Genomic DNA, 25,810 nt, shown 5'->3' with positions numbered 1-25,810 from the left:
GTCAGAGGCGGAAGGAGCGGGGATGCGGCCGCTCTTCCCGCACTGCTAAAGCCCCCGGTCACTCGGCGGGAGGGCGGGAAGGTCCGTTCTTCCCGCTGCTCCGCGGGAGCAAAGGGTGCCTGTGCAATCCCCTCCTCTTGCTTTTATCCCAGCCCCGGAGCAGAAGCCGCCGTCGCCGCCGCCCCCTCTCCCTTCCTGCGCTCTTCCCACCATGAGCGGGGCTGTTTTCACCTTATAAAGATGGCGGTGTGGGATCGCTGCAACCTTTAGACTAATGACTGTCAGAAACATCGCCTCCATCTGTAATATGGTGAGTGCTCGCGGGCCGGCGCGCCGGCGGGGGGCGGCACGGCACGGCAGCCCCTCCGGGGGCAGGCCCGGCCGGGCCCGGCGGAGGGGCGGCTGGGGGGGGGGGGGCTCCCCCCAGGGGCGCCCGGCGCAGGGAGCGACCGCATCCTTGCTCCCGGCGGTGGGGGAGCCGGGCAGGCAGCGCCGGGACGTGCGTGGGATGGAGCTGGCTGCCGGAGAGTGGCGGCGTCCCGAGGAGTTCTCCCGGAGCAGCCTTGGAGTGGGCCGGAGCGAGACGGAGATGCTGAACCGGTGCGGGGCCCTCTGGAACGGGGCTGGCCCCGGCCGCTACGCAGTTGCAGAAGGAGCCGCAGCCCGCCCTTCCTCCTCCTGCCCTTCCTCCCGCCCTGGTAATTCAGCGAGAGGATCCCAAAGTTGGGCTCCGAACCCACGTTCGGTCGGTGACCCCATTTAGCGCTCTCGGGCCGGTAGCCGGTGGTCACTTGAGGCCAGGAGCTCCCCAGGTTACATGGAATGTGGGGATGTTCAGATGCCTGATGATGCGCTTTTGGTCCCAGTGCTAGGTAGCTTGACTTTAGAGCTAGCATCAGGGTTTCGCTTGTGCTGCATGCCACTCGGAGGGGACTGCTGTTCTTTAAGTACCCTTGAATCACTTAGCTTTCTCAAAATCAGACCAGGCAATTAGCAAGGAATAAGGAAACATTAATATTTTTGTTTGTTGTGTTCAGGCTTTGCCACTTTTCCCCCCAGAAACAGTTGAAAGGACATCGTGCTTGGATCTAATTTTAATCCTAACAAACTCAGGGCATCTTGATTGGGCTTTGATTTTTCAGACTCCCTGGAAGGGAAGGGAGAGCTCAAACTTTACTAAAGGTTTATTAAGACAGAGAAGTCTAATTCTGCACGTTTTGTTGGTTTATCTGTATTTCCCACCCTTATTTCCAGGTTCCTCAAGAGCAGCCACACGCAGTTGCCAGCCTCCCTCCATGTGGTGCCCCAGCACGCCTTGTGCTGGTGATGGCACACAAACCATTCATCTGCCCTGGAGAATGGAGCCTACCTCCGGGGTAAGGCAAGAGGCACAGCCCCAGAGGCCTGGCTCCGGCCAGGGCAGCCGCAGTGGTCCTGGGGGAGGGCTTGCGGATCGCAAGCCAGCTTGCCTTCCGCCTGCCCGCACTGCCCACTTCAGTGGGCATGCTCTTTTTATTTCCAAGGAGATGCCCAGGGCATCCCACGCGTAGTTCTGACCTAAGCTTCAGTCATCCTTTCTTTGAACCACCTGCTCTGGAATGCAGAAGGGGGAAGGTTGGATTTGGGGTGAAAAAGCCTTTACATAAAGTCCAGACTTGCGGTAAAATAACCTGTGTGCTCGCTTTTCTTCAACAGCAGTAAGTGGTTTTCTAAACTTTTCATCATCCTTAATAATTTCCACTCCTGTGGGCCTGTGGGCCATGGATACTGCTAGGAAAGTGTACAGAACTGAGAAGCCAACCCAGGCGTGCTTCCCTTCCTTCTGAGGCTGGCTCCAGTGTTCATTGCTGAGGAACGGTGGGTGTGATGCCCTGCAGACTGCATGAGAGAGCACCGCGTGACAGGGAGCTGGAGGCTCTTAGGTGGTTGTAAGACTTGAACATTGGTATAAAGTACCAGAACTCCATTTCTTTCTCACTTCAGGTGGACCCACACATATACAGGACGCTTCTCCCAAAGACCAAACAGATTCACAGCAGAACTGATGAGGTTGTTCTAGTGGCGTGCTGCTCCGATGTCACTGTCAGTATATCCTGCAAAAGTAGGAGAAATAGGGAGATTGAAGGGAAGAATTAGAGCCTCGGGCAAAAACAGCATACAAGGATTCATAGTTCAAAGCAGTTCTAGCTCATGGTACCATTACTGTGACAGAAGGTGAATCTGTGTTAATGATAATGATGTTTTAAAGCTACATATTCCTTGGGCTCTGTATGCTTAGATTTTAGACACGTTGCTGGTCACATTTAGTCTTTTCTGGATAACCCACCGGGACTAGAAGGTCTTTTAAGAAAAAAAGGTGAGATTTTCAGATTGCTCCAGGAATTTGGGACTGTAAGAGAAACACTGATTCTTGGAAGTATCAGCAAAACTCCATTACGGCTCCTCCAAAAATGTGTCCTCTTAGGTGGACTGGTGGAGTTGAACTCAGTGGTTCTGTAGGAGGAGCTATGACAACCCTGTGTAAGAACAGGACTTTGGAAGGTTAGAGATACAGAAGGAAACTTTCTACCTGTACAGAACCTAAATATTTGCAGTGCTAGTTTGATTTAGGGCATCTGTAGAAATCTGCCAGGCAAAGATGTTAATTCTCAGCCCTTGTTGCTGATCTATAAAATAGTGCTTGAAGAACTGAACTACTTAGAATTTGTGGACTAAGGAATACCTGCAGAATTCTTAGGCAATACAATAAATTTTGGTATATGATGCTGCATAATAGTATGTTTCCAACTTTTTAGAACTGATTGAATGCAGTAATTAAAGGAAAAGTTCTGTTCTTCAGTATCTTTTTCCATTCCAATTCCACTTCACAGAGAGGTGGGGTTTTTTTCTTTTGTAAAACAGTGGAGGATGCTTGTTTGATTTTCCTGGGGAGTAGGGTAGGGGCAGGGGAGAGAAATTGGTCCTGAAATAACTTGTTCTCTGGAATGCAAAAAAGATGATGTTTCAGTGGTAGTCCTTTCTTGACAAAGTTTTTTGTGTTTGTTTGTTCAAGCACTTTCATGTCCTGAAGGGGAAGATAGATGAAATTTAACTGAATTAATTTAGCTCAAGGGAACCTGGCTAGTAAACATTTTAGGATGTATGTTTGCTATTTAATTGACTGCCTGAGGATGAGTATCTCAGGTTCTAATTTTGCTATCCTGGAGATGGTAGAGATATAAGGATATGCAAAGTGAGAAACATCCTAATATTTCATTTACAGTGTAGCCTGGACTAATGGCTGAGGTTTGACTTGCATGGATACCCTTTGTATGGCTAAAGTGGGTGTCATGCACTTACCACTTGTTTAGACAACAAGCACAACAGATCGATTCCTGAATGCAGTGTGTGGTTTCCAGTGTGTTTCTTTCAGATACATACAGTCTTTGGCTTCAGGTTGCTGAATTAAGAGCAAATCAGTGGTTGTATTAAATACCTTCACAAAGGAACCTCTTAATTGCAGCTCAGCACAGCTGAGTGAGTGTGAGTTGTGGAAGAGATGGGATTCAAAGCAGCTGCTGGACCCTGATCAACTGTGTGAAGTGGGTGAGTGTCACGCAGGTGGTGAGGTTCTGGTGGGCTTGAAGAGCTAATTTGCTGGGCTCTAAATTGTGGCTAGTCAGAGATGCAGCTGGCAGTCTCTTCTGCTGATCTTCCTTTAGCCTCAAGAATCTGTCCTTGGCTGGCTGTTTGGTAGGTACACTTATATACATTATGTGTGTTATATATACATATGTGCATTACGTTTAGTCTTAACAGTGCTGTCTGTCAGAGCTTCTGGGGAAGAAACAGGCTTCCATCTCCACTGTCAGGGCTCCACTATACGGAGTTAGGTATGCTCAGCCTTTGCAGAGAAAGCTGCTCTGCTGACAGTCTCCAGCCAGCCATTACTGGGTATTGTGGTTATTTAATTTGATCAAATACTTCTCATCCTGTCCACCCTTGAGATCAAGCACAGACTGGTTCCCTTCTGTAACAAACTATACACTTGAAAATATTGGCGTGCCCTGCCTCAGCCTCTTCTGTCTTATGCAACACAACCCTGTTCCACCCTTTTCTACAGGTCACTTTTCTCTAGAGTTGAGTTCTTTGTTTTGACAGCCTTCTTTTGGATTCTTTTCAGTTATCTTCATCTTCCTTGAAATCTAGCACCCAAACCTGGACATAAGGTTCTGTCTGAAGTCTCACAAGTTGAATGAGAAAGTTACTTCAAGAACTTTGTGGACTGCTGTCTATAAGAATTTCATTATGTTGTTAGTGTTTGTTGTCGTCTTTCTTTGAAATAGCCCTGTGTAGCTGATGCTTGTTCATATTACATAACATGATGGTCTATAGACTTTTTAAGCACTACTACCTTAGTCAGTTGTTTCTCATTCTGTACAGGTTCAGGTGATTCTTTTCTTCATGTGCAGGATCTTGCCCTTGTCTCAGCTGAATTTAAACAGGTTTTAGCATTACTATAGAAGAAAAACATTGTCAAAAATGGGCTGTCAGTAATCATTTTTGAATTTTAAACCTGTCCTGTGACATAACTGCGGTCCTCATAACTCATATTAGGTTGAGATTTAATGAAGATAGTCTTCTGTCTCCAGGTTAGCAAGGAGCACTCCAGCTGATGCAGCTGCGATGAAGTCTAGAATGTGCCTTGCCTTTAGAGCACTCTGAGGCACCACATATACTGTGTGGGTGGCCCAGACAGAAATGTTACAGAAGAAATTATAGCCTGTAAGCAAACCTCAGTCTCTTTTTCAGTTGTGAGGCCATCTTGAGGTTATGTGTTCTGAAGGAGGAAACTGGCCAAAAAAAAATGTTTTTGCTACTTGTTCCAGCAGAAGCCTGAGTGCTGCTAATCCAACAACAATTAAGCTGGGAATGGAGACAAACTCATGAGACAATACTGAGTTGCAGTTTGGTAGAGGTTTTCTAATCATGGAAATTTTAAAGGTTGATATTTAGTAAAAAGTAAAATCTTATCGATTTAGATACTGAGCTCATAACACTTCACTAGAACCTCACTTGGTTGTTTTGTGCTTTGAGGAAACCCAAGTGAGTGCCTTAAACACGTCCAAGATTTCAAGTGGTTCAGGATTTCAGATCTCGATTTTTATCTGTTTCTTGGTAACAACACAGTAAAGAGCTGGAGTTATTTATGGTATATTGTCCTAGATTTCAGCCGGGTTAGACTTAATTTGCACAAGGAGCTGGGAGGGGACACAGACAGGATAGCTGACCCAAGCTAGCCAAAGGGATATTCCATACCATATGACATCATGCTCTGTATATAACAGGGAGAGCTAGCGAGGGAGGAGGGATCGCTGCCACGTGATGAGCTGGGCATCAGGTTCTGGGCAGTGAGCAAATTGCATTGAGTATCACCAACTTTGTGTGTTCTAAGTGGTGTTGTTATTCTCCTCTTCCTTTGCCATCCCAGTAAACTGTCCTTGTCCTAGCGCATGAGCTTCACCTTTTTGTTCCAATTCTCCTCCCCACCCCACCCAGGGCAGGGGGAGGAGTGAGCAAGCAGCTGTGTGATGCTTAGTTGCTGGCTGGGGCTAAACCACAACATGTATGTAATATTTAGGTCGGTGATTAGACATAGTTCAGTGCATCCAGCAAAATCAAGCTAGACATCTCAATTCAAGCTCTTGTAATTCACCTCAATGATCAGAAAACTCCTTGGAAAAAATGTCCCAAAATAATTTATTTAGATACATTCTCTTAAATCACCTTTCCTTCCAAAAATATGAGTACACAGTGCATTTTCAATCAGTATCTTTTTGTTGTTTACTAGAATCCCTTAAGTTTTTCATAGCATCCTTTCTTTCCTCTTTTATCTTGTGGCAAGAAAACCCCAAAATACAGCACAACAGTTCTTTGCAGAAAGAAGCAGAAAAAGCTAATCTGGTTAAATTCAACCATTTTGTGGGACTTACACTTTAAAAATGACACAAATACTTCAGGTTTGACACTGAATACCTCTGAGTTTGGAAGAAGGCTGTTCCGATTATTCACCATACCTCTCCAAAAGTTGAGGTTGTCCCAAAGGATAGTCAAGTCCAACAATAAAGACAGGTAATGTCGCTGTTGAAAGCAGTTGCATATATACTGTGTGATGTGATGCTGCTTGCTCTTTTATACTCATTTTCTTTGTGTTGCTTCTGGGAGCTAAGTTTGGATTTTATTTACAGTTCCTTCCTCTCTTTTCAGTCATCCATCATTGCCATTTGCTGGCCAGGAGGCCTTCCACATTTTCTTAATCTTCTTTCTCCCTTCCTTCTCATATGCTGCACCTTCCAAAATCCTGAAGCCATTTCTATTTTTATTCTAATTTCTCTTCTACCAGCCCAGACGTCATTCTTAGTTTGTCTTTAAATCTTCAGTTTCTTCCTTCAGGAAACAATTCTATTTCTAGCACGTTGCTCTCACTTTCCTTCAATACTAAGAAAAAAAAATCTAGTTCACAGCTGTGTATGATCTGAAGCCCTTTGTCACAGACCAGCCATCTTCTGTCATTAATCTCTTGTTCTTTATATATTTGTTAAATTTCTGTTTTCACAATTCAAATTGTGTGGTTTGGAGGTTTTTTTAGATTTTTCTTATGAATGAGATATTGTTAGTTCTTATTTTGCATTACATTGTTCGGTGGTTATTCATATTGTGTTTCTGTTTATCTGGCAATATCTAGTTTAAAGGTTTTCCCCTGTGAGGAGAGGCTGGGGGAGCTGGGCTTGTTCAGCCTGGAGAAGAGAAGGCTGCAGGGGCACCTCATTGCAGCCTTCCAGTGCCTGAAGGGAACATACAAACAGGAGGGGAATGAACTTTTAAAAAGGGTAGACAATGGCAGGACAAGGGGGAATGGATTAAAGCTAAAGGAAGGAAGGTTTACATTGGATATTAGGGCAAGTTTTTTACAGACAGAGAGTGGTGAGGTGCTGGAATGGGCTGCCCAGAGAGGTGGTGGATGCCCCATCCCTGGAGGTGTTCAAGGCCAGGTTGGATGGGACCCTGGGCAACCTTGTGTAGATCCAGGCCTGGAGGTTGGTGTCCCTGTGGCAGGGGGGTCAGAACTCTATGATCCTTGGGGTCCCTTCCAACCCATACCATTCCATGATTCTATGATTCCACAGGTGACCTATGAAATGCCCTCATTTCTTTACTGCACTATTGTACTTTAAATTAAGCACATGTGTATTTCTAGAAGGTTGGTGCTGTTCCTTTATAGCTCTACCACACTAGCGACTCTGGTTTGATTTGCCGTCTTATGTTTGCAGGACCTTATTAGCTCTATGCCATTTCCCATCCTCCACTGGATAACTGCATTTAGGTTATTTTGCTGCATGTGATTTAATGATGTCATCTGATGTGGTTTTTCTTCCTCTGCACTGTCACTTTGTTAACAGACTGAAGTGCAAAGGGACAGGAGGGGTTTTGTACTTAATGTGTTTCATGTGATGCGAAGCACAAACCGAACTCTCAGCAACATTATCAGAAATTTCAGCTGAAAGGAAAACTGGCAGGAGTACTCTTTGGAAGGCCCCAAACAAAGCAACAAGAGGGGAAAATAGTAAAAATACAGGTCATACAGCCAGGATTGGCTTTGGAGTGATGCTGTGGTGGAAAACTTGGCTTAGCCTGAACTGCCCCATGCTTGGCTGTGTCTCCAGCTGTATGTCCTTGCCATTTTGTAAGGGCTGAATGCTGGTTGTCGGATTAAGTGGCAAATGCTGATGGTTGAATTAAGTGGTAAGACTTCAGAGAGACTGAATACGGAGTAGGAGTTTCCAGGTTGACCTAGTTCTCATTCTCATAAGGTCTGGCTGTCACAGTCACTTCATGGCATTTCCTTCGTTCGTGTATTAACTTTTAAGAAGGAGCCGGTCTCCTTTATCGTCTCTATACCCCGACATGGGTTAATTTAATAGTCCCAGATCCCAGTTCATTGACTTAGGTGGTCTCTCCTCATTTCAAGCTCGGTGGCCGCACTGCCACTCTTGCTGGTTTTTAGGGAACAACAGCAGATTCAGCTGCGGTGGGATGTTTCTCCTGGCTGAAGCACAGAACCATTTCTAAACCCATAGAGAATGGTTTGCATTTGCAAAATGTTTGAGCAGGTTTTCACTACAGAAGTGACCAAAACCTGGGGGTGGGAACAAGCACAACCGTGTTTAAAAACATGTTAAATAGTCAGGGTTGATTTTTCCTGTAGCCTACCTCGGTAGGCTCTCATGTTTTCTGTATTTGATATGGTTGGATTAAACTGAGTTCTGAATCATCTTTAACACATCTCTAATAACATTTTTTTTTTCCAGTTTAAACCTGGCTTGGATATATGGTTTCTGGTATACTTTGGCTGGAAAAATTTCCAATAATTTCTTCTGCCATCATGTCAACTGCTTCTTGAGGAGAATTCATTTAAAAACCATGTAATATATATGCAACGTGGCATGGTTTGAGTTTACTAGTTTATCTACATAATTTTTTTTCTCCTTGTAAGAAATATATCCTGCTTTGATGCACTAGGTCTGTGTGCTTCTTGCCTGTTTTCCTTCTCTTCTTTTTCTCTGAATTTAACAGTATCTTTCTGGAGACCTTAAAATAGACCAGACTGAAATTGCTTTTGATACAAGAAGGCACAACTCCTAATGAAATCCATGGGAGTTATGCCAGCTTACCAAAGACTGAATTTAGCCTCTCTATTTTATTGAGAAATGGGCACACAGTGCTCCATTTTATATTTGTATCAACCAAGGCCTAGTTTTGGAGAGGTATAGCTCTGTGGTGAGCTCCTACTAAGCATATGTTGTTTCAACAGCATGTACTTTGGAAATTTCCAAGCAATCTATAGTTTTTATATGAAGATCAGTTGATGCACAATATGTATTTGTTTGGTTTTCAGTGATAATTTTGTTTGGTAAATCCCAAATCTTGCTTTTTCTCACAATATTTACAAGACAATTTAAATGCTAGAAAGAATTTGTCAAACCATCTGGCGTCTTCCAAAGAAAGAAACCCTGGCCCTGGAGGAAAGGCAAATGAGTAATGTAGGACCAGCTAGTTAGCAGAGCACACGTGTGCTGCTTGTCTGACAGCACAAGCTCACCTGTAGTTTATGAAAGAATAGGAGGTTGATCTGTAGAGGTATTATTTTCCATGAATTCTAGAGGCAGAATTTTTTTCAGTGTGAAAAATACTTCCTGCAAAACTGAAAGAATGCCCATTTCGTTCTTATTTTGGGGAATGTGATTGCTGGAAGTGTAATCGAAGGAAACCTTTGCTTTGATCTGAATGCTTTACAAAGAGTATTAATGTGAAAATGGTTTTCTTCAGAAGCTGCATTAATCTTCTGTGGTCATGTTTTTCATTGTCAGACAAGGTTTTGATGGTAACAGGGGCTGTTTGCTGCGCTGTTAATGTCAGATAAGCAAATGCCTATTGGTTTTCTCCCTCTCAGGAAGTTGGATGCTTTGCTGAATCTGTGCATCTTTGTCAAGGCTGACTTTTCAAGCAAAGAAACAGATGAGAGGAAACATCCTCAAGTTGTGCCAGGGGAGGTATAGATTGGGTATGAGGAAAAATTTCTTTACTAAAGGAGTAGTCAGGCATTGGAACAGGCTGCCCAGAGAGATGATGGAGTCACCATCCCTGGAGATTTTAAAAAAAAAACAGGTAGATGTGGCACTTTGGATGATGGTGGTGTTGGATTGATAGTTGGACTTGATGATCTTAGGGGTCTTTTCCAACTGTAATTGTTCTGTGATTCTGTAATTATCATGGTCATGTCTGTGGAAAGGTAGCTGACAATTGCTTTGTATAGATCATTCCTTTTCTCACTGATGCTAATCAGAACCTGGTGAGGACATATAACGTGTCCCTTAAGCTTTGGAGGGAGCCCTGTGCAGGTAAAGTACTTCAGTCCCAAAGAGAACATCTGGGAATCACGTCCATTTGTTCTGAGGTACAAGTTGTATGTATGTGAGAGAAAGGGAAAGACTGGAAACAGATCTGATAAGGGGATATGAAGTACAAGATCTTGGGAGCTTTTCTTGAAGCTGCCAACTTGAAGGACCTAGTGTACTTTCAAGGCTTGCAAATTCTTGTAGGGCACCTGTGCTGAGTTTCACACCACTGATTCTGTTGACTAAAATCAACTTATTTTGAGCTGGCATGAAATGATGATCTAATGTAGCAGGCAGTGGTGATGGGAGCTGCAGTGAGGAAGCACAAACCAGGCTCTGGGGAGGAGATGGGGAAGGGCACGCATTTCTGAATTGCATTACCAGGAACTTAAAAAAATGTAGCTGATGAAGTCTCCAAGCAAATGATAAATTAAACATACCTCAGAAATGCAGGGAATTTCAGAATTTTTCAGATATTTTATGTGTTGGCATGTTTGCACGGGCGTTCTACATGATTTTGTGAAAGTCAACCAACTGTGCTGTTCTTGTGTGATGGAAATTCTAAGGTATAATGTATTGATGCTTCACACTGCAGAGCATGCTCAGTAAGGAAATAAATGTATGAGGTCAGTAAAGCAATTATCCTGGAGATTAAAAATTGGCTAACTGATAGGTCTTGAATAAAATGTGTGTAGGGGATACTTGTCCAAATACACAACTTTTATGGGGTCCTGCAGGGATCTATATACTTACAGAGTGGATAGGAATGATGACGTTTGCTTTGGCAGCAATCTAGCTTGCTTGGTAATCCAATCTTGTTTAAACCAGACATTTTAATACAGCACAACTACAGGTAGCATACAAAATCAGTGGTTGTGGCTCCCAGACCACTCATTGCAAAAGCCACTTCGCTGTTGGAGAGGAGGTACAGATGAACAGAGCCTGCCCCACCAAGGCAGCGACTGAGAGATGTAACGGTGCTCGAGCTTAAGCGCCCTTTGGTGTCAGGACAAAGTGGCAGATGTTTCACACTTGCTTTTAGCAATGTTGTCACTAGAACTGGATACCAGTTTGGAGCCCAGGTATTGTTAAAGGCTGCTGAGGAATTAGAAGGGATTCAGAGGACTTTCAGTAATGCTTAGACAACCTGCCTTACATCTAGGAACTGGTTTATCCAAGATAAGTTTAAGGGTTTTGCTTAAGATCAGCAAGTATCTTTACGAGGCAGGAGGGTGATGGGATCCAGCTGTTCATGTGCAGGGGGAGGTGGGTGTGGGGAGGACCACTGTGGCTGTGACATCTGATCAGACATTACCAGCATGTCCAGGTCAGACCAGCTCCACTGCCGAGAACTCCAAATATTTTTATTGGCTCATGCAACTGAGTTTGGCTGAAAGGAAAACATGAGTTCCTGGCTCGATGCTGTCCATAACTTCATTTCAGAATCTTAATATTCTAAATAATTTCTCCTCTCTTTATTCTGTTTTTATAGGGCACCAATGCCTCTGCTCTGGAAAAAGACATTGGCCCAGAGCAGTTTCCAATCAATGAACACTACTTTGGATTGGTCAATGTAAGTACCATTTTAAGTAGGTGAACCATACACAGAGCTTTGGTGTTACTTGAACTTTGGGTTCTTCTCTTTTTTTCTCCCCCTCCCTCAATCACATTCTAAGGTAGAATTTTCTCTTTTTTTAAAAAAAAACAAACCAGTGCTGCTTGTATTCCAATTTTAGGCAAAGTGGGTTGCAAAACTGTATCAGATGTTTGAAGATAGCTTCATACACCCCCAGAGAAAACAGTTTGCTGTTCTATGAATGTTTCCAGGGATTAGATTTACACTTCAATAAAGTTAAAAGTCTATTTTAGCTATGAAAGGGGAGGGAGTGATGGAAGTATGTACAAGCTTAGGTACAGCAGTCTGCATGGGGGACTCTCTTGGGAGGAGCTTTTATCTGACTAAGGAGAGAATGAGTGAGAAGGGTGTTTAGTCACTTGTTTATTCCCATATAAATAAACCAGATGTAGTAATTCTTTCCATTGAAAACATTAGTCATGCTGCTCCTAAGCAGTAAGGTAGAGCCCAGCAAGAGTATATTAATATATGGAAACGAGCCTAACGAGACCCACTACAATACATATATATCTCTTGTAAGTGGAAATGTTTACTTTGTATCTGAGTTAATTTAGAACCCCCCGAGGTTTTTTTCTGCGAAGTGTCAGGTGTGGGGGGGTGGAAATACATTCCTACAGGAGCTGTATGGCAGACTGGCTGGGATGTGACAGGGGCACAGAACGAAGCAACTAGTTTTGTTGTGATGAACAGGGATTTAAGACTGTTTTCAATTTTCCATGGCAGTTTGGGAACACCTGCTACTGTAACTCCGTGCTGCAGGCCTTGTATTTTTGCCGGCCGTTTCGGGAAAATGTATTATCATACAAGGCCCAACAGAAAAAGAAGGAAAATCTCTTGACTTGCCTGGCAGATCTTTTCCACAGTATTGCTACTCAGAAGAAGAAAGTTGGAGTTATTCCACCAAAGAAGTTCATATCAAGGTTACGAAAAGAGAACGGTAAGTGGGAAACTGGAATCCTCTTAGACATTCATACATCGGTCAGGAAAGCGTAAATAAGTGTTGGGCAGCGTGGTCACACCAGGCAGATGTTGAGGTTAGATTTGTGAGTTGCTCTTAGCGCTCCTGGGGGTTTAGGTACTGATATTTCAGTACCTAAGCACAGTACATGATACTGTGCTTGAAATAACGACACCAGGTCTCAGCAGTTCCCAGGGGTGGATGAACGAATGATATTTTCACAGCATGGTGGGACAGACCCCACCGTACGGAGAGCGAGGGCTGGCCATGGGCTGACACTCTGCTGTAATCTTTTAATTATTATTCCTTTGTGAGGCGTGGCAGAGAGAAACACTGGGGGCAGCAAGGAAACTGTGTGACCTAGGAGTGCTGTGGGCACCGCTGGTCCCAGACACTTTGGGGGTAGGTAACTGGGTACGTGGGGGCAGTCAGTCCGCTACACATCCACTGCTCCTCTTGTTCTGGGAAGCGGTGGGCACAGACAAGGCATCAGGCCCTTTTCAAGCATGAGGCTGGCAACAACATATGCCTAACCCTGTATAGTTCTGTCTAAGGGATATGAGGAACATTTTGAAAGAAGGAAGCCTGCCACACAGCTCCGTTTTGGCCCAGATTCCTATCAGTGTGGGTGGTATGCTTAGAAACAGTGGAGCTTTGAATGAAGAGGCAAAGTACGAGTCAAACACCTGGAAGAAATTGCTTCCCGGTGACAGCATATAAATGGGCAGACTTCATTCCAGAGCAGGCATTTGAAAGTTAGCTCTGAGTCACCTAGAGATAAATGCCCCCACACTTTTAGGGGGGATCTTATGTTTTCAGCCTTTTTAAATTAGGGGCAGACTCGGTGTATATTAATCTGCTTATGTATCCAGGCTAGACACTGCAAAGCCAAGGAATCTGTGTGATACTTTCTGAGGAAATCCATGTGAGCTTTTTTCAGGAGCAGGGGGATAGAAATACACATTTCTAGGGAACACAGATTATTTTTCTTCAACATGGTGGGCAAATTAAGCCTTTGCTGGAGAAGTCTGCACTAAATCACCGCTGAGATACTCTCTCCTCCTCCTGCAACCATTTCTTATTGAAGAGGACAAGTCTCTGCTTGTCAGACTTGTGTGAAAAATGAGCTTTGTTAGATGGTGTTATTATTACTGTTTGCGATGGGTTAACCTTGGCTGGCTGTCAGGTGCCCACCAAGCCTGTCTCTCACCCCCTTCTTCAGTAGGACAGGGGAAGAAAATAAGATAAAAAAACTTGTGCATTGAGATGAAAGGAGTTTGCTTATTTAAAAAAAAAAAAAAGAATGAAAAAGCAAAGGTCACATGCAGAAGCAAAGCAAAACCAAGGGAGATGATTTATTCTCTACCTCCCATGACAGGCACTTTCCAACCACTCCCTGGGAAGCAGGGCCTTGGTATGTATAGGAGTTGCTTCAGAAGACAAGTGTCTAATAACGAATGTGCCACTCTCCTCCTTTCTCTTAGCTTTTATGGCTGAACCCATCAGCTGTCCCAGCAATGTCCCCTCCCAACCTCTTGGCCACCCCCCAGTGCTCTGTGAGCTCTGCTGGTCAATAACAGAACCGTGGAATGGTTTGTATTGAAGGAACCTCAAAGACCATCCAGTTCCAGTCCCCACCATGGGCAGGGACACCCTCCACTAGACCAGGCTGCCCAAAGCCCCATCCAACCTGGCCTTGAACACTGACAGGGAGGGGGCAGCCATAGCATCTCTGGGCACCCTGTGCCAGGGCCTCACTGCCCTCAGAGTGAAGAATTCCTTCCTGATATCTAAATGTAGATACTTGTATTTATAAATACCCAGAACGTTGGTGTGATACCAACCGCGCCCTAGCCACACATGCAAAGCACAGCACCATATGGACTGCTGTGAGGAAAGGTAACTCTGTTAGTATGTGTCAGGATCCAGTGTCTTTCCCCGGCCTGTGTTGTCCCATACAAGCTCTGTGATGTTCCTGAGTGTCTGAAGGACTTGGTATATATGGGTGGGAGTCAGCGCGGCCTCAGTGTAGACATTGAGTCTAAGGAATCAATGTGGGACGAGTCGCCTTCTTGCTTTCTTCACTGGCTGTAGTGGGAGCTTACACAACAGCTCCAAAGAGGAGCGTAACCTTCCAGACAGCTGAAGTCTTCCCCCAGAGTAGCTTCACTGAAGCCAGCATGACTGCAAAACTGCTCTTCTCTGGCATAATTCTAAGCACTTTGAGCAGGGGACAGTACATGTATTTGGAAAGAAATAACGAATTTAGTTTGTTTTCTTGAAGGAAGGGATATACTCAGCTTTAGAAATCTCAACTCTCTTCTTCACAGATCTCTTTGACAACTACATGCAGCAGGATGCACATGAGTTTTTAAATTACCTGCTCAACACCATCGCAGACATTTTGCAGGAGGAGAAGAAACAGGAAAAGCAAAATGGAAAACTGAAAAATGGCAACATGAATGAAGCTGAAGAGAACAATAAACAAGAACTCACCTGGGTGCATGAGATTTTTCAGGGAACACTGACTAACGAAACTAGATGTTTGAACTGTGAAACCGTAAGCATTGGAATAGATTTTACTTTTTATTGTTGCCCATTAATAGATAGATACATTTTATATGTATAAATATATGAATCTTTTCAGACATCTGAGAATTGTGGATATGCCTGTAGACTTTACTTCTGGAAGTGAGTATATTCTTTTCTAAAAATTTATTTTTCTAAGCATTACTTGGCTAACCTCTGCCAGGTTTTGCTGTCCTAATATGTGTATCTACAGATAAAATCCTTGCTAGTTAAACAATATCCTTCCCTATTACTGTAAGATTGAGACACAATATTCACACCGTTATGCCATGAACAAGTGAAGAGCCAAGATGAATTTGTGTTAATTCAATACATAGGGTTTGTTATTAACAAACCATATGGTTTTTTTTATCTCCTTAACATTTTCAAGAGGGTGCCATCAGTTTGAAGTCTCTTACAGTTAAGTATGAGTAAAAATTAGTTTCAGTCAGGAAACCTGGTTGCAAGTCTCCTATTGATCGCCATGGTGTTCAGTCACATGCTCCTACTTCAGGGAAAAGGAAATAATGGGGGAGAAGTTTCTCTCTGCAGGGTTGCCATGTGACAAAATAACACACAGCTAGGACAGAACTTGTTTTGGGAAGAACATTGACACTGACTTTCAAATAAGGTTGGAATTGACCTCACCTAACCTTTGCTTAGCAAAAGGTAGGTGTCGAGGATGAACTAGTTTTCTCAGCTCCTTCTGTAGGTGATGCAGATTGCAAAGGAGCTCCTTCAGGAAGATCTCTCATCTGTCTCTAGGCCATTCCATGAACCAGAAAGTTCTTAGCAGCTTTCTGCTCCATACAGCTTGTCCTGTCTTCACGGTGATATTGAGCTGTTGCAGTTGTTGGTGCAGCGATGCTGTGAACTGTGAACTGGCCCAGCAAACTGATCTGCCCTAAACATGATGTGTTTGTAACTCAGACCTGGGAGTTCCTCTAATGAAAATGCAGTTCTAGATTATCTGTGTGAAGGAGAGAGAAGCTGCCCAGAGAAGGTACCTTCAGACAGCAGGCTGAGGTTAAATAGCTGACTTTAGACAGCCCAAGTTGAGTGAAATAAACCGTATCCAGCTCCTACCAGATGTGTAAAGAACATACTCAGGTATTTGTATTCATAAAGAATAGCTCTGTACTCCCAAGAAAACACGACTTCTCCAGGGTTTTGGGTCGGGGGGGGTGGAAGGGAGCGATACGGTGATAGTCAGCATGAAAAAAGGTGTTGGACCAAGTTTGGAGCAAGCCTGTATAAGTGGAAACATGAGAGAGCCACTGAAAATTAATACTTTATTTCAATTATAAAACCCCAAGTAATAATAGCAAGTTAAAATCAGTGAAAGGGTAGAATTATTTTTTAACTGACAAGTGTCTTTAAACAGTTGTGGCCTAATTCTAAATTAATATCCAGTGTTTACTCAGACAAACTGTTCTGGAGTCAGGTGTGTCCCTGGGTAACTGCACAGCATCCTGTTTGTAATTCAAAGTGACCAAGCTCTACAGAAAACCAAAGCTAGGTGTTGCTGATGCAGGAAGGCTTGCCTGGAGCTCCCCCTGAGTGCAGAAATACTGCATTCTACTCAGTATACTTTTCCAGTTTGTTTTCCTTGTGTTACCAGATCTTGAAACTTTTGGGCAATAGTAAAAATGGATTAAAAGGTGTTCCTCTGCTGAAATGCCCATAGGTAGTGCCCAAAGAATCATTGAAATTCCAGCAGTGTATTCGCACTTACAAAGAGCTCAGTTTGAATGTGGTTTTCCAACTCTCTTTAGTTTTGGCCTGTTTATTCTAGCTCCAGCTAGCTCATCTTCCCCTTTCAGTAAATATTTGATCTGCTGAAATCAATAACAAAATTCCTGGGCTTCTCTGTGGTATTCAGATGAAACACTATACATGCCAAAGACTTTCCCAAGTATTTAACCTCTTTCTTGATAAGCAGCATGTCTGACCCAACTCTGGTTCCAGCCGTAGAGACACAGTGTTCTCTGAAGCTCTGTTGCTCTGTCTGTTGGATTCTAGCTGTATGATTATACTGCAGTTGATTGCTGCCAGTTTTGTGGTTTCCTGGTCCTGTGGGTCAAGTTGTGTCTCAGGGAGGATATTTGTTTGAAGGACTGCCGTTCATTTTAATGGAGTGCACATTCTGCCTCTGTACATCCCTGATAGCATCAAAATTCATCCTACTAAAGGCTCCTCTGGATTCAGGACTGAGATGGGCTGCACTCACCGTGTTTATAGGATCCCTGACACAACACAAAGAGGAGCTGAAAGTAGTACATGGCTTTTACAACCACAGGATTGCAGCAGTCGGAGCACGAGGGACTTGTGTCAGAGCCATGGGTTCAATCCCTCACTGAAGTTCTTGGTTTGAACGTCACTATCCTGTCATCTCATTGAGTTGCTCTAGGGAAATGCAGTCATAGGGGCAAAATGTGGAGTGTTCACATGGCACTTTAAAGACAATTGCTTTTTATGAATGGCACTAAACTCACATGCAGTAAGGTATTCTGCAGTCTTTTTGACTCAGTTGAAGTGTTACCACCATTATCCACGTGGATGGGTTTGGGGTTTTTTTACATCATCTTCAAGATTAAATGCTCTAAGTGAAAAATAATTTTCACAGCAAAAAATCAAGGTCTGTCATTCCAGAAATGTTTGGGGGGTTATTTTTTTTTTCAAATAAAAGCTGTTTATTAACATTTTTCTCCTCTTGTTCCATCTAAAAAAAACCCCATTAGTATATTCAAAATGATTTTGCAAAACATTATCACTTTGCCATTTCTACCTTTATTATTTTAGTCTCTTAGTCAAAATTATTGACTGGGAACAATATTCAGTGGGGAGATGCAGCTGTGTAAATGAGAACTGTACAGCCAGCCTTCTGAATGCCCACTGGAGAGAAAGCATAACATGGTTAAATATGACATTTCTTGACAGCTGCTTATTTAGTAAATATCTCCAGTTGCATTCTTAATAGTGGAAATCATTATGCAGGCCATAAACAGTGATTATATGGTGTCATGTGTTATACAAAGGCTAAATTAAATTCCTGCAAAAATAAGAAACTAGGCTGTGTTGCATAACAAGGGAACATATGTAATGCACCAGTCACAGCTGACACAGGGGATGATGTTCCCCCTTTGATGAACAGTAGACTGCAGCCTCTGACCCACGGTTGGTGGCCTTGGATAAGTGGAACAGACAGAAGTTAAATTATGTGGAACCTGGATTGGTAGAGCTACTAATAAATACAGTCATGCTGAATAAGAAAAAAAAAAAAAAAGCTTTTTTGTGTCATTTATTTCTGTAGAAATTACCTGATCTTTGGCATTTGCACATAGATATGGTCAGCAGAGTAGATGTATGTCATTTTACTAAGTCTCTGTTCTACATGTATATGTTTTACAACAGGTTAGTAGCAAAGATGAAGATTTTCTTGACCTTTCTGTTGATGTGGAGCAGAACACATCAATTACACATTGTCTAAGGTAAGTGAATACATCTCTTTGGCAGTTAATTCTGTGGGACGTTGCTACATTTTCCAAATCTACTTGGTACAGAAAAGGGAAGAGCACTGGGTTTTGAGCTTTTCCTAAGCAGAAGAAAAAGACAGTGAACCAGATGTTTCCTCTAATACCCGTCCATGTCTATTAGACAAAATACATAGACGTGTATATAGACTGTATTCATGTGTATAGACAAAATATGCATTTGGGTACTTTGTTTTACTCCCTTTCTCTTTCAATATATGTGTTTGATAGAGAAAAAAAAATCTCTTGGGGAAAATAATTGATTGCCTTGTCATCTGGAAGAATTGCTGCAGAATAATAATTGGCTTCAGAGGGATTTAAGTGTGCTTATCTTTAAGCTCCTACTCAAGTGCTTTGTTGATTAGGACTTACATGCATATTAAAAGTTAAGTGTGTGCTTCACAGATTGAGTGTTAGAGTCCCCAGAGAGCAAAAGATTTCAAAGGGTCTGCTTTTCTGCCATAAGTTTCTTATTCTGTGTCTCATCCTAAAATTCTGGGCAGAAGTCTTTTATTCTACATTTCAGTTCTCCTCCTGGTATACTCTTAACTATTAAACAAATACATCAGAGATCAGAATGATTTTCAGCCTCGCACAGAAGACGAGTCTGAGAGATTTAAAATATCCAGAGTTTTGGCATTGGTACAATAAACCAATACCTCTATTTAAGGCAGCTCTAAGGTAAGGACCACCAATAAGTCAGATTACTTTTTCAGGTTCCAAATTTGCTACCAAGTTAGAAATTGCAATTAACAGTTTTTCTGGAATGCCCAGGGAAGGTTTCCTGGCATCTCACCCCAGTTACAGAGAGAGAAAGCCTGTGAGGTACTAACCATTTCCTGAGTCAGAGCACAGTGATTTCTCTGTGCATACCACAACTGTACTAAGTAACTTCTGTTGCATTTTAAAGTGCTAGATGTCTAATAAGCAGGCTCAGTTTAAGGTGAGCAAGCTGAGAGTGGCTTTGGGAAGGAGTGCATTATTTTCCTTTTATGTCCTATTATCTCTTAGTACTGGTACTACAGGCTTCTGTTTGCACATTTTAAGTTGTTCACAGTAGCCAGTGCTTTGAACTTGGTTTTGTCAGCATTACTTACCTTTCCCTGTGGTGTTCAAAGTCAGTTTGAAATCACACTGAGGTGCAAGGAGGCTGAAGTGTGCATCTTCTGAAGTCCTTCCTCAGCTGTGTTGTTACTTGATTCAATGATACACAGTTATTGGAGACCAAGCACTGGCTTTTTCTTACATTTTAGTCTGGTGAACTTGTTAGAAACTGCCACTTGTACATAAGTTACCCTCTGTCCTTCAACTCCAATTTCTTATTTAATGTCTTAGTTTTTAAGTTTCCTGGAAATGCTGTGTTTGGAAAGTCTGTTTTGTTCAAAGGCACTGGCTGCTTCAGTAAAAGTCCCAATGGCATTTCTACTCCTGAACACCCAGTGACTGTACCTTGTGGGTGGGGGCAACTGCATGTTGTATGTAACATCTGTTAGAAGTGCCATGCAGAGAATTCTCCATTGATGAAATCAGCTACTGAGTTTGCAGTTGTAAAGGGCCAGAAGAGCATCTAATTCTCGCCCACATGCTCCCCTTCCCCCAAGGAAAGGGTTAATACTTATAGACATGCCACTAGTTTTGTTCCTGGTACAGAGAAAGGAATTAATGTGTGAAGAATAGGTGAATTAGTAGTGCCTCTGAATTCCAGGACTGTGCCTCACCTGTTCCAAGCGAACAGGCTAACAGCCACAGCCTGGCAGGTAGAAGACAAAGGAACTACAGAACAAATGCCAAGGGATGTGGAAGGGAATGTCCCTCAGTTTATCAAGCATTTGTATATTTCTCTGGCTTTCACAGATGTAATTCCCATAGTAGTCAGCTTATCATTTTAAATGTTAGATGTTACTGGTTTCAGAGTAATGAATACATTTTAAAAGGTATTCTTAAAACCTTTGAGTTTAATTTTCCTAGGAAGCTTGTCATAGAAAAAAAAATCAAATTTCTAGCATCTGTATGTGTTTCCTTATGTTAGAAAAATTTTATTTCCATTGCTTCACTTTGAGATGGGAAGAAAACTAATAAATTCCAGTTTAAATAAATTCCGCAAAAGCAGTTTGTTTGGGTTTTTTTTTTGTTTTGGTTTGTTTTTTTTAAAATGGAGACTGTAGGCTTTGAAAATAAACATCAGGCTCATTCCATAACACCAGACCTAAAACTTACATGGCCACATTCTACTCAGTCTTGTTCATCCCACACATACAACCCATCTTTTCCAAAAGTTTCATTTCTTCACTTATGATTCCCTAGGATGTTACGGTGGTTTTTTTAGGTGAATTGACTCAATTCAGTTAATTTTGTCTTTAAATAGAAATTAGAAATAGATATTTGAGATCAATGTTTACCACTGAGGCAAATCTTTTCCAGTGATAAGGCTTTCATTTTCTTTTAGATAAAAAATTATATTTATGAGCAAAGATTTGTTGCAACTTAGCTTTATTGAGGTGTACTTTGTCCTAAATGTCAGCACTTTCTGATCAAACTGTTTAAGATCATGTAAAGGGGAAAAAAAAACATAGTAAAAGCATTCTCAGTGTGAATATTATCCAGTCATATGAAGTGCTTCTGTCATGCTCTGTCAACCTTAAAAACTGAAAGCTTGAAAATGGAAGTCCTCCCCTTTATGGAGCTAGGTAAACAATTTCTAATATCTGTGCCCTAGCAATGGGTAGAGTCTGCAGTTCTCCCATCTCCCCAGTGGTGATGATGCCAGGATGAAATAACCATCGAGGATCCTCCCTTTGCCTTTGTAAGGTGATTCTGGTGCCGCTGCCTGTGAGGGCAGGTTGAGCTTGCAGACAGTGAGGTTTCAGCCTCTGTGCCTGTGAACTGCAAGGGTACAGGGGAGTTTGCTGAGTCTGAATCTGTCTGGAGTGGAGAAGTCACTGGGCACAATGTAGATGCAATCAGCAAGATAGTTCTCTGCTCCAGATATATCCCTTTAAGGCCCAAAGTCATGAGAGAGCCTGTGTGCTTAAAGTGGGAGATGGGTGCTTATGTCTGCATTTACAGTTCTCGAAGCACCTCTTGGCTGCAGGGTAACACTAGAGGTGACAAAAAATTACTGTCATTTTTTTGGAGTTAGGTTCTTTTAGGTACCTAAAATTCTGCTCTCAGCACTGTGCCTTCTGAAAAATCTTTTCTGTGAACTGAGACACACTGTTGAACCAGCCTTCCTCTACTTCTCGCTTTGAAAGCTCAATCCTCAGAGATTTCCAAGTGTATTTACTTGATCAGGATTTACAAAATCTTCTATGCTAGCTGACACTTTCCTTTTTTAGACAACAAGAAGGTATAATCAAATAACTTCTGGGTGACGGTTCAAGAGGTTAGAGGATGCAGAAAACTGACTTCAATTTATTTCTTCTGAGTAAGAGGATTCAAACTTAGCTTACAGAAGAACGCCATAAAATGTGAGCTATTTGAGGATGACAGAAAGGAACTTGAAGCTGTTCTATTCTGCAAATAATTTTTAAAGGGACTGGATGGACTGAGTGACTACACTTCAGCCTAAGCAGTCCCGTTTTGAGATACCTGACCCTCCACCTGTAGTGTATGGTGGGGCCTCAGCTACAGGTACAGGGCTCCTAGCAGCCAGAAACCTTGGCAAACCCCAGTACAGTTGCTTTAGATGTTTGAGGAAAACATGGACTCAGTGGAGAGAGGATTTCACCCTATGTGTCCTTTTAGAAGTCCAGTTTATCAGCCCAAGTAGGGCAAAAGTGGTAAAATCATTAAAGAATGAATAATTGTGTTTATTCACAGAGACTTCAGTAATACAGAGACATTATGTAGTGAACAGAAATACTACTGTGAAACTTGCTGCAGTAAACAAGAGGCACAGAAAAGGTAAGCAAAGAGCATGCTATTCCCCCTCCTGTTCTTTGACAAACCTTCTCCTTGACATTTATTGTGTTTAGATAACAAGAAGCCTTAAACCCCACCAGTATTCTGTGTGGGCCAGAGAACCTGCACACAGATTCAAAGCTATTACGTGTGTTTTGGTCTAGAAGCTACTGCTAAGTGACTAACTGCTGCTTACAAAGTGCTTTTATACTGCAAACATTCACTCATTAAGGAAAGACAGAACGGCTTTGAACTGGTCAGGTCTTTATCACGCTCACTCTAATGGTTTCACAGGATGAGAGTGAAAAAACTGCCAATGATTCTTGCCTTACACCTCAAGAGATTCAAGTACATGGAGCAGTTGCACAGGTACACTAAGCTGTCTTACCGCGTAGTATTTCCTCTGGAGTTACGTCTCTTCAACACATCTGGCGACGCTGTCAACTTGGATCGGATGTACGACTTGGTAGCTGTTGTTGTTCACTGTGGAAGGTAAGATACTTTCATGTGTATCTCGAGTTATTGCCAGACATTTGCCAAGGGCACAGGCTTGCCAGGCAAGATGTGGGGAGAATGTGAGGGAGGATGTAAACCCTGCTGCTGCTGCTGCACCAACTTGCCTATGTCTGAGCCTGAACCTCTTAGCCACCGTCCCTCATAGAAAATCCATCCTTGTTTAAAAAATAACATCTCAGGCCACCAAAAGTCATAAGATTGGCTCAAATTTTCTCCTTCCTCATCAGCCCACATAGGGAGCTTAGGAGCCCGGTCTCTGTGAGGGCCAAACACTGCTAGCACGTGGGCCCTACAGCAGATCACCTTGGCTGCCTGTCAAGGCAATGAAAATGCTGGTTTTAATAAAGCTTCTCACATACAGGGTATCAGCAAATGAAACAGAAAGATCCTTGGGGCTCTAGGAATGCAACTTGTTCTCTCTCTTCTCAAAGACTGTATTTGACTGAATATTCACAGTTGATACCAAACGATTTTCCCCCTTAAATTTAGTTCATAAAGTTTTTAAAGTATTTGCAGTAGTTGGTGCCTGCCACCAGCCAACTGTTAAGTGTTCTATAGGTTAATTTGGAAAAGGCTGTGGCAGAGATGGAAACAACACGGCCAGCTTGCAGCTGATGAGGTCTTTGTGCCAAGTGAGTAAAAAGGTGAAAGGGGTGAACGTCTACTGTACACAAGGGGTAGGTTTACTATGTTCTTCTTAACATTTAGGTATCATTTGGTCTGCTTGTATACGGAAATGTGACTTACCAATATGGGTTCAATAGTACCTTCTAATATTTTGGGGGTTGTGTTTTTGTTTTGCTTTCTAGTGGACCGAATCGAGGGCATTATATTACTATTGTGAAAAGTCATGGATTTTGGCTCTTGTTTGATGACGACATTGTAGAGGTCAGTATGCCAAAGGCTATGAGCACAGCTTTTGTGTTCATGTTATCTTCTCTGTTTGGGGTTAAAGTTCTGGTCCAGGTGTGGGTCTGGTCTACAAAGCCACAGTTTGATCGTAATGTGACATTTAGCTCAGCTCTGTTAGGAAGCAAGAGAGTTGCAGTTTGTTTTGCAAACAGAATTATTGATCTTGTAGTTCTTGCTCTGTCAGTGTCAGAGGGGGTTGTTTTATTTCAGAGCAACATCAAATGTTTTTAACATCAGGCTTCAAGGGTTTAATTTGTGACGTTTTCTATATCTAATAAAATCAGTTTAATTCATTAAAACGTAGCTAAAATATCCAGGAACATTTCAATTCTTAGCAATATCATTGACAAAACTGGACTGGGTAAAGCTAAAACTGCTGTAGGATTTTGATTCTATACTCGATCTGGGTTTGTCTGACTGTGAATTAGAGCAGGATCTGACCCACAGCCATTACAGATTCTGTCTAAGCGTTCTGCAGTTCATTCCTAAGCAAACCTTAGATGGATGGTGTTGTGGCACCTTGGCAAAACTGAGGGCTTGATTCTGATTTCCCAGGAGTAAATCCAATGGAGGAAAGTAAACACTGGGACATGGGATGAAGGCATGTCTTGAAGACAGTTTCTGTAAATCTCAGTAAGATGAGGGTGACATGGTTACAGTTACGTGTTTTAACAGTGTCCACTACTGCATTCTGTTATTGGAAAAAGCCTAATTCAGTTAGGTTCACTGAGACAACCATTCTTACTGACCTCCATGAGTGAGACCAGTAGGTGTTATAAACCCTGAACATCATCCTTTCACTGCTTAGACTGCAAACAGAATTTGCTGATTGCCACTGAAAAAAATACCTGAATTTTTTTCTTTGGTGTTCATACCATTATTTCATCTGTGGTTGGTATTTCTTTACCTAACAGCACGTTATTTATTTTTTTATTTATTTATTTTGCAGAAAATAGATGCTCAAGCTATTGAAGAATTCTATGGTCTCACCTCTGACATATCAAAAAATTCAGAGTCTGGCTATATTTTATTCTATCAGTCAAGAGAGTGACTTGGCAAACTGTGACAATTGCACACGACAGCGCTGCGCACAAAGAAAGGTGGTGGCCCCCCCTTAACTGGCTTATACACAGACCACATCTCCTATGGTTGAACAACGATTCGCTGTCTCCCATTAAACGGTCTATGTGGTATTGACTGTAACCTCCATTCTTGCCATGTGGAACTTTGTTTTGGGGAGAGGGGGTTGTTTGTAGTTTTTCAGTCTGATTGAAGAGTTAATTGCAGTCAGATTTTAGTGGAATTTATATGGACTAACATTTACAGATAATAAGATTTGGATGTCAACTGTTAAACCCAATCCAGCTAGAGTAGTATTTTATATGGAAGTGTTCATTACATTTAGGGCAGAATTGTTTAAAACTTTCTAAATAGCTTTGGGGTGTGTTGATTTACAGATCATTCCTTTAAATACATCCTGGCCTATACTTACTCATTTTAAGTGTAGGGAAAAAAAAATCTGTTTCATGATGATTGGAATAGTGGTTGTATAGGGGATTTTTTTACATGTTACTCACCGCTGCAAAAAATAAGAGATATTCTTCCAAAATCATATAAGCTTTGGGTTGTTAAAAAGCTTTCAGTGCATAACCTCAGGCCTAAAATTCACGTAGAGGGATTTAAATTACAGTGGAACTAAGTAGTTCTGTATGTCCAGTTACTTTGTTTATTGTGAGACAGTACAGACCAGGTGAGATTTCAGAACTTCCAGACCGCTGGAATAAAGGGAGTGAGGTGACATGTAACACAGAGATAAATTACATTTATAGAGATTGAGCTCACCTTTCAGTTA

At 42.3% G+C, this 25,810-nt stretch overlaps 1 protein-coding gene across 3 annotated transcripts; it reads left to right on the top strand.

Annotated features, from left to right (window-relative positions):
• On the top strand, positions 1-25,161 carry USP46 (ubiquitin specific peptidase 46). 3 transcript variants are annotated; one of them, XM_084266808.1, is made up of 10 exons: positions 594-698; positions 1,255-1,376; positions 11,428-11,508; positions 12,295-12,508; positions 14,860-15,089; positions 18,512-18,588; positions 22,450-22,533; positions 22,825-23,022; positions 23,856-23,934; positions 24,908-25,161. In XM_084266808.1, the coding sequence occupies exons 2-10, from the start codon at positions 1,296-1,298 to the stop codon at positions 25,007-25,009; spliced, it is 1,146 nt and encodes a 381-aa protein (XP_084122934.1). In that variant the 5' UTR covers positions 594-698; positions 1,255-1,295; the 3' UTR covers positions 25,010-25,161. The 3 variants fall into 3 exon arrangements, with proteins under 3 accessions (XP_084122936.1, XP_084122935.1, XP_084122934.1); XM_084266810.1 differs by lacking the exons at positions 594-698; positions 1,255-1,376 and adding an exon at positions 1-310 and having other exon boundaries at positions 12,331-12,508; XM_084266809.1 differs by lacking the exons at positions 594-698; positions 1,255-1,376 and adding an exon at positions 1-310.
• Positions 25,162-25,810: the final 649 nt, after the last annotated feature.

This window comes from Gallinula chloropus, assembly GCF_964237585.1.
Source record: "Gallinula chloropus genome assembly, chromosome: 7".
NCBI classification, from domain to species: domain Eukaryota; kingdom Metazoa; phylum Chordata; class Aves; order Gruiformes; family Rallidae; genus Gallinula; species Gallinula chloropus.
This window is presented reverse-complemented; position numbering and strand designations above follow the sequence as displayed.

Bases quoted from the DNA above. Each gene is read 5' to 3' on its own strand.
- USP46 (XM_084266808.1), top strand. From the start codon at position 1,296: ATGTGGTGCCCCAGCACGCCTTGTGCTGGTGATGGCACACAAACCATT. The intron at 23,023-23,855 runs GTAAGATACTTT...TTTGCTTTCTAG, and splicing joins GTTGTTGTTCACTGTGGAAG to TGGACCGAATCGAGGGCATT. The intron at 23,935-24,907 runs GTCAGTATGCCA...TTTATTTTGCAG, and splicing joins TTGATGACGACATTGTAGAG to AAAATAGATGCTCAAGCTAT.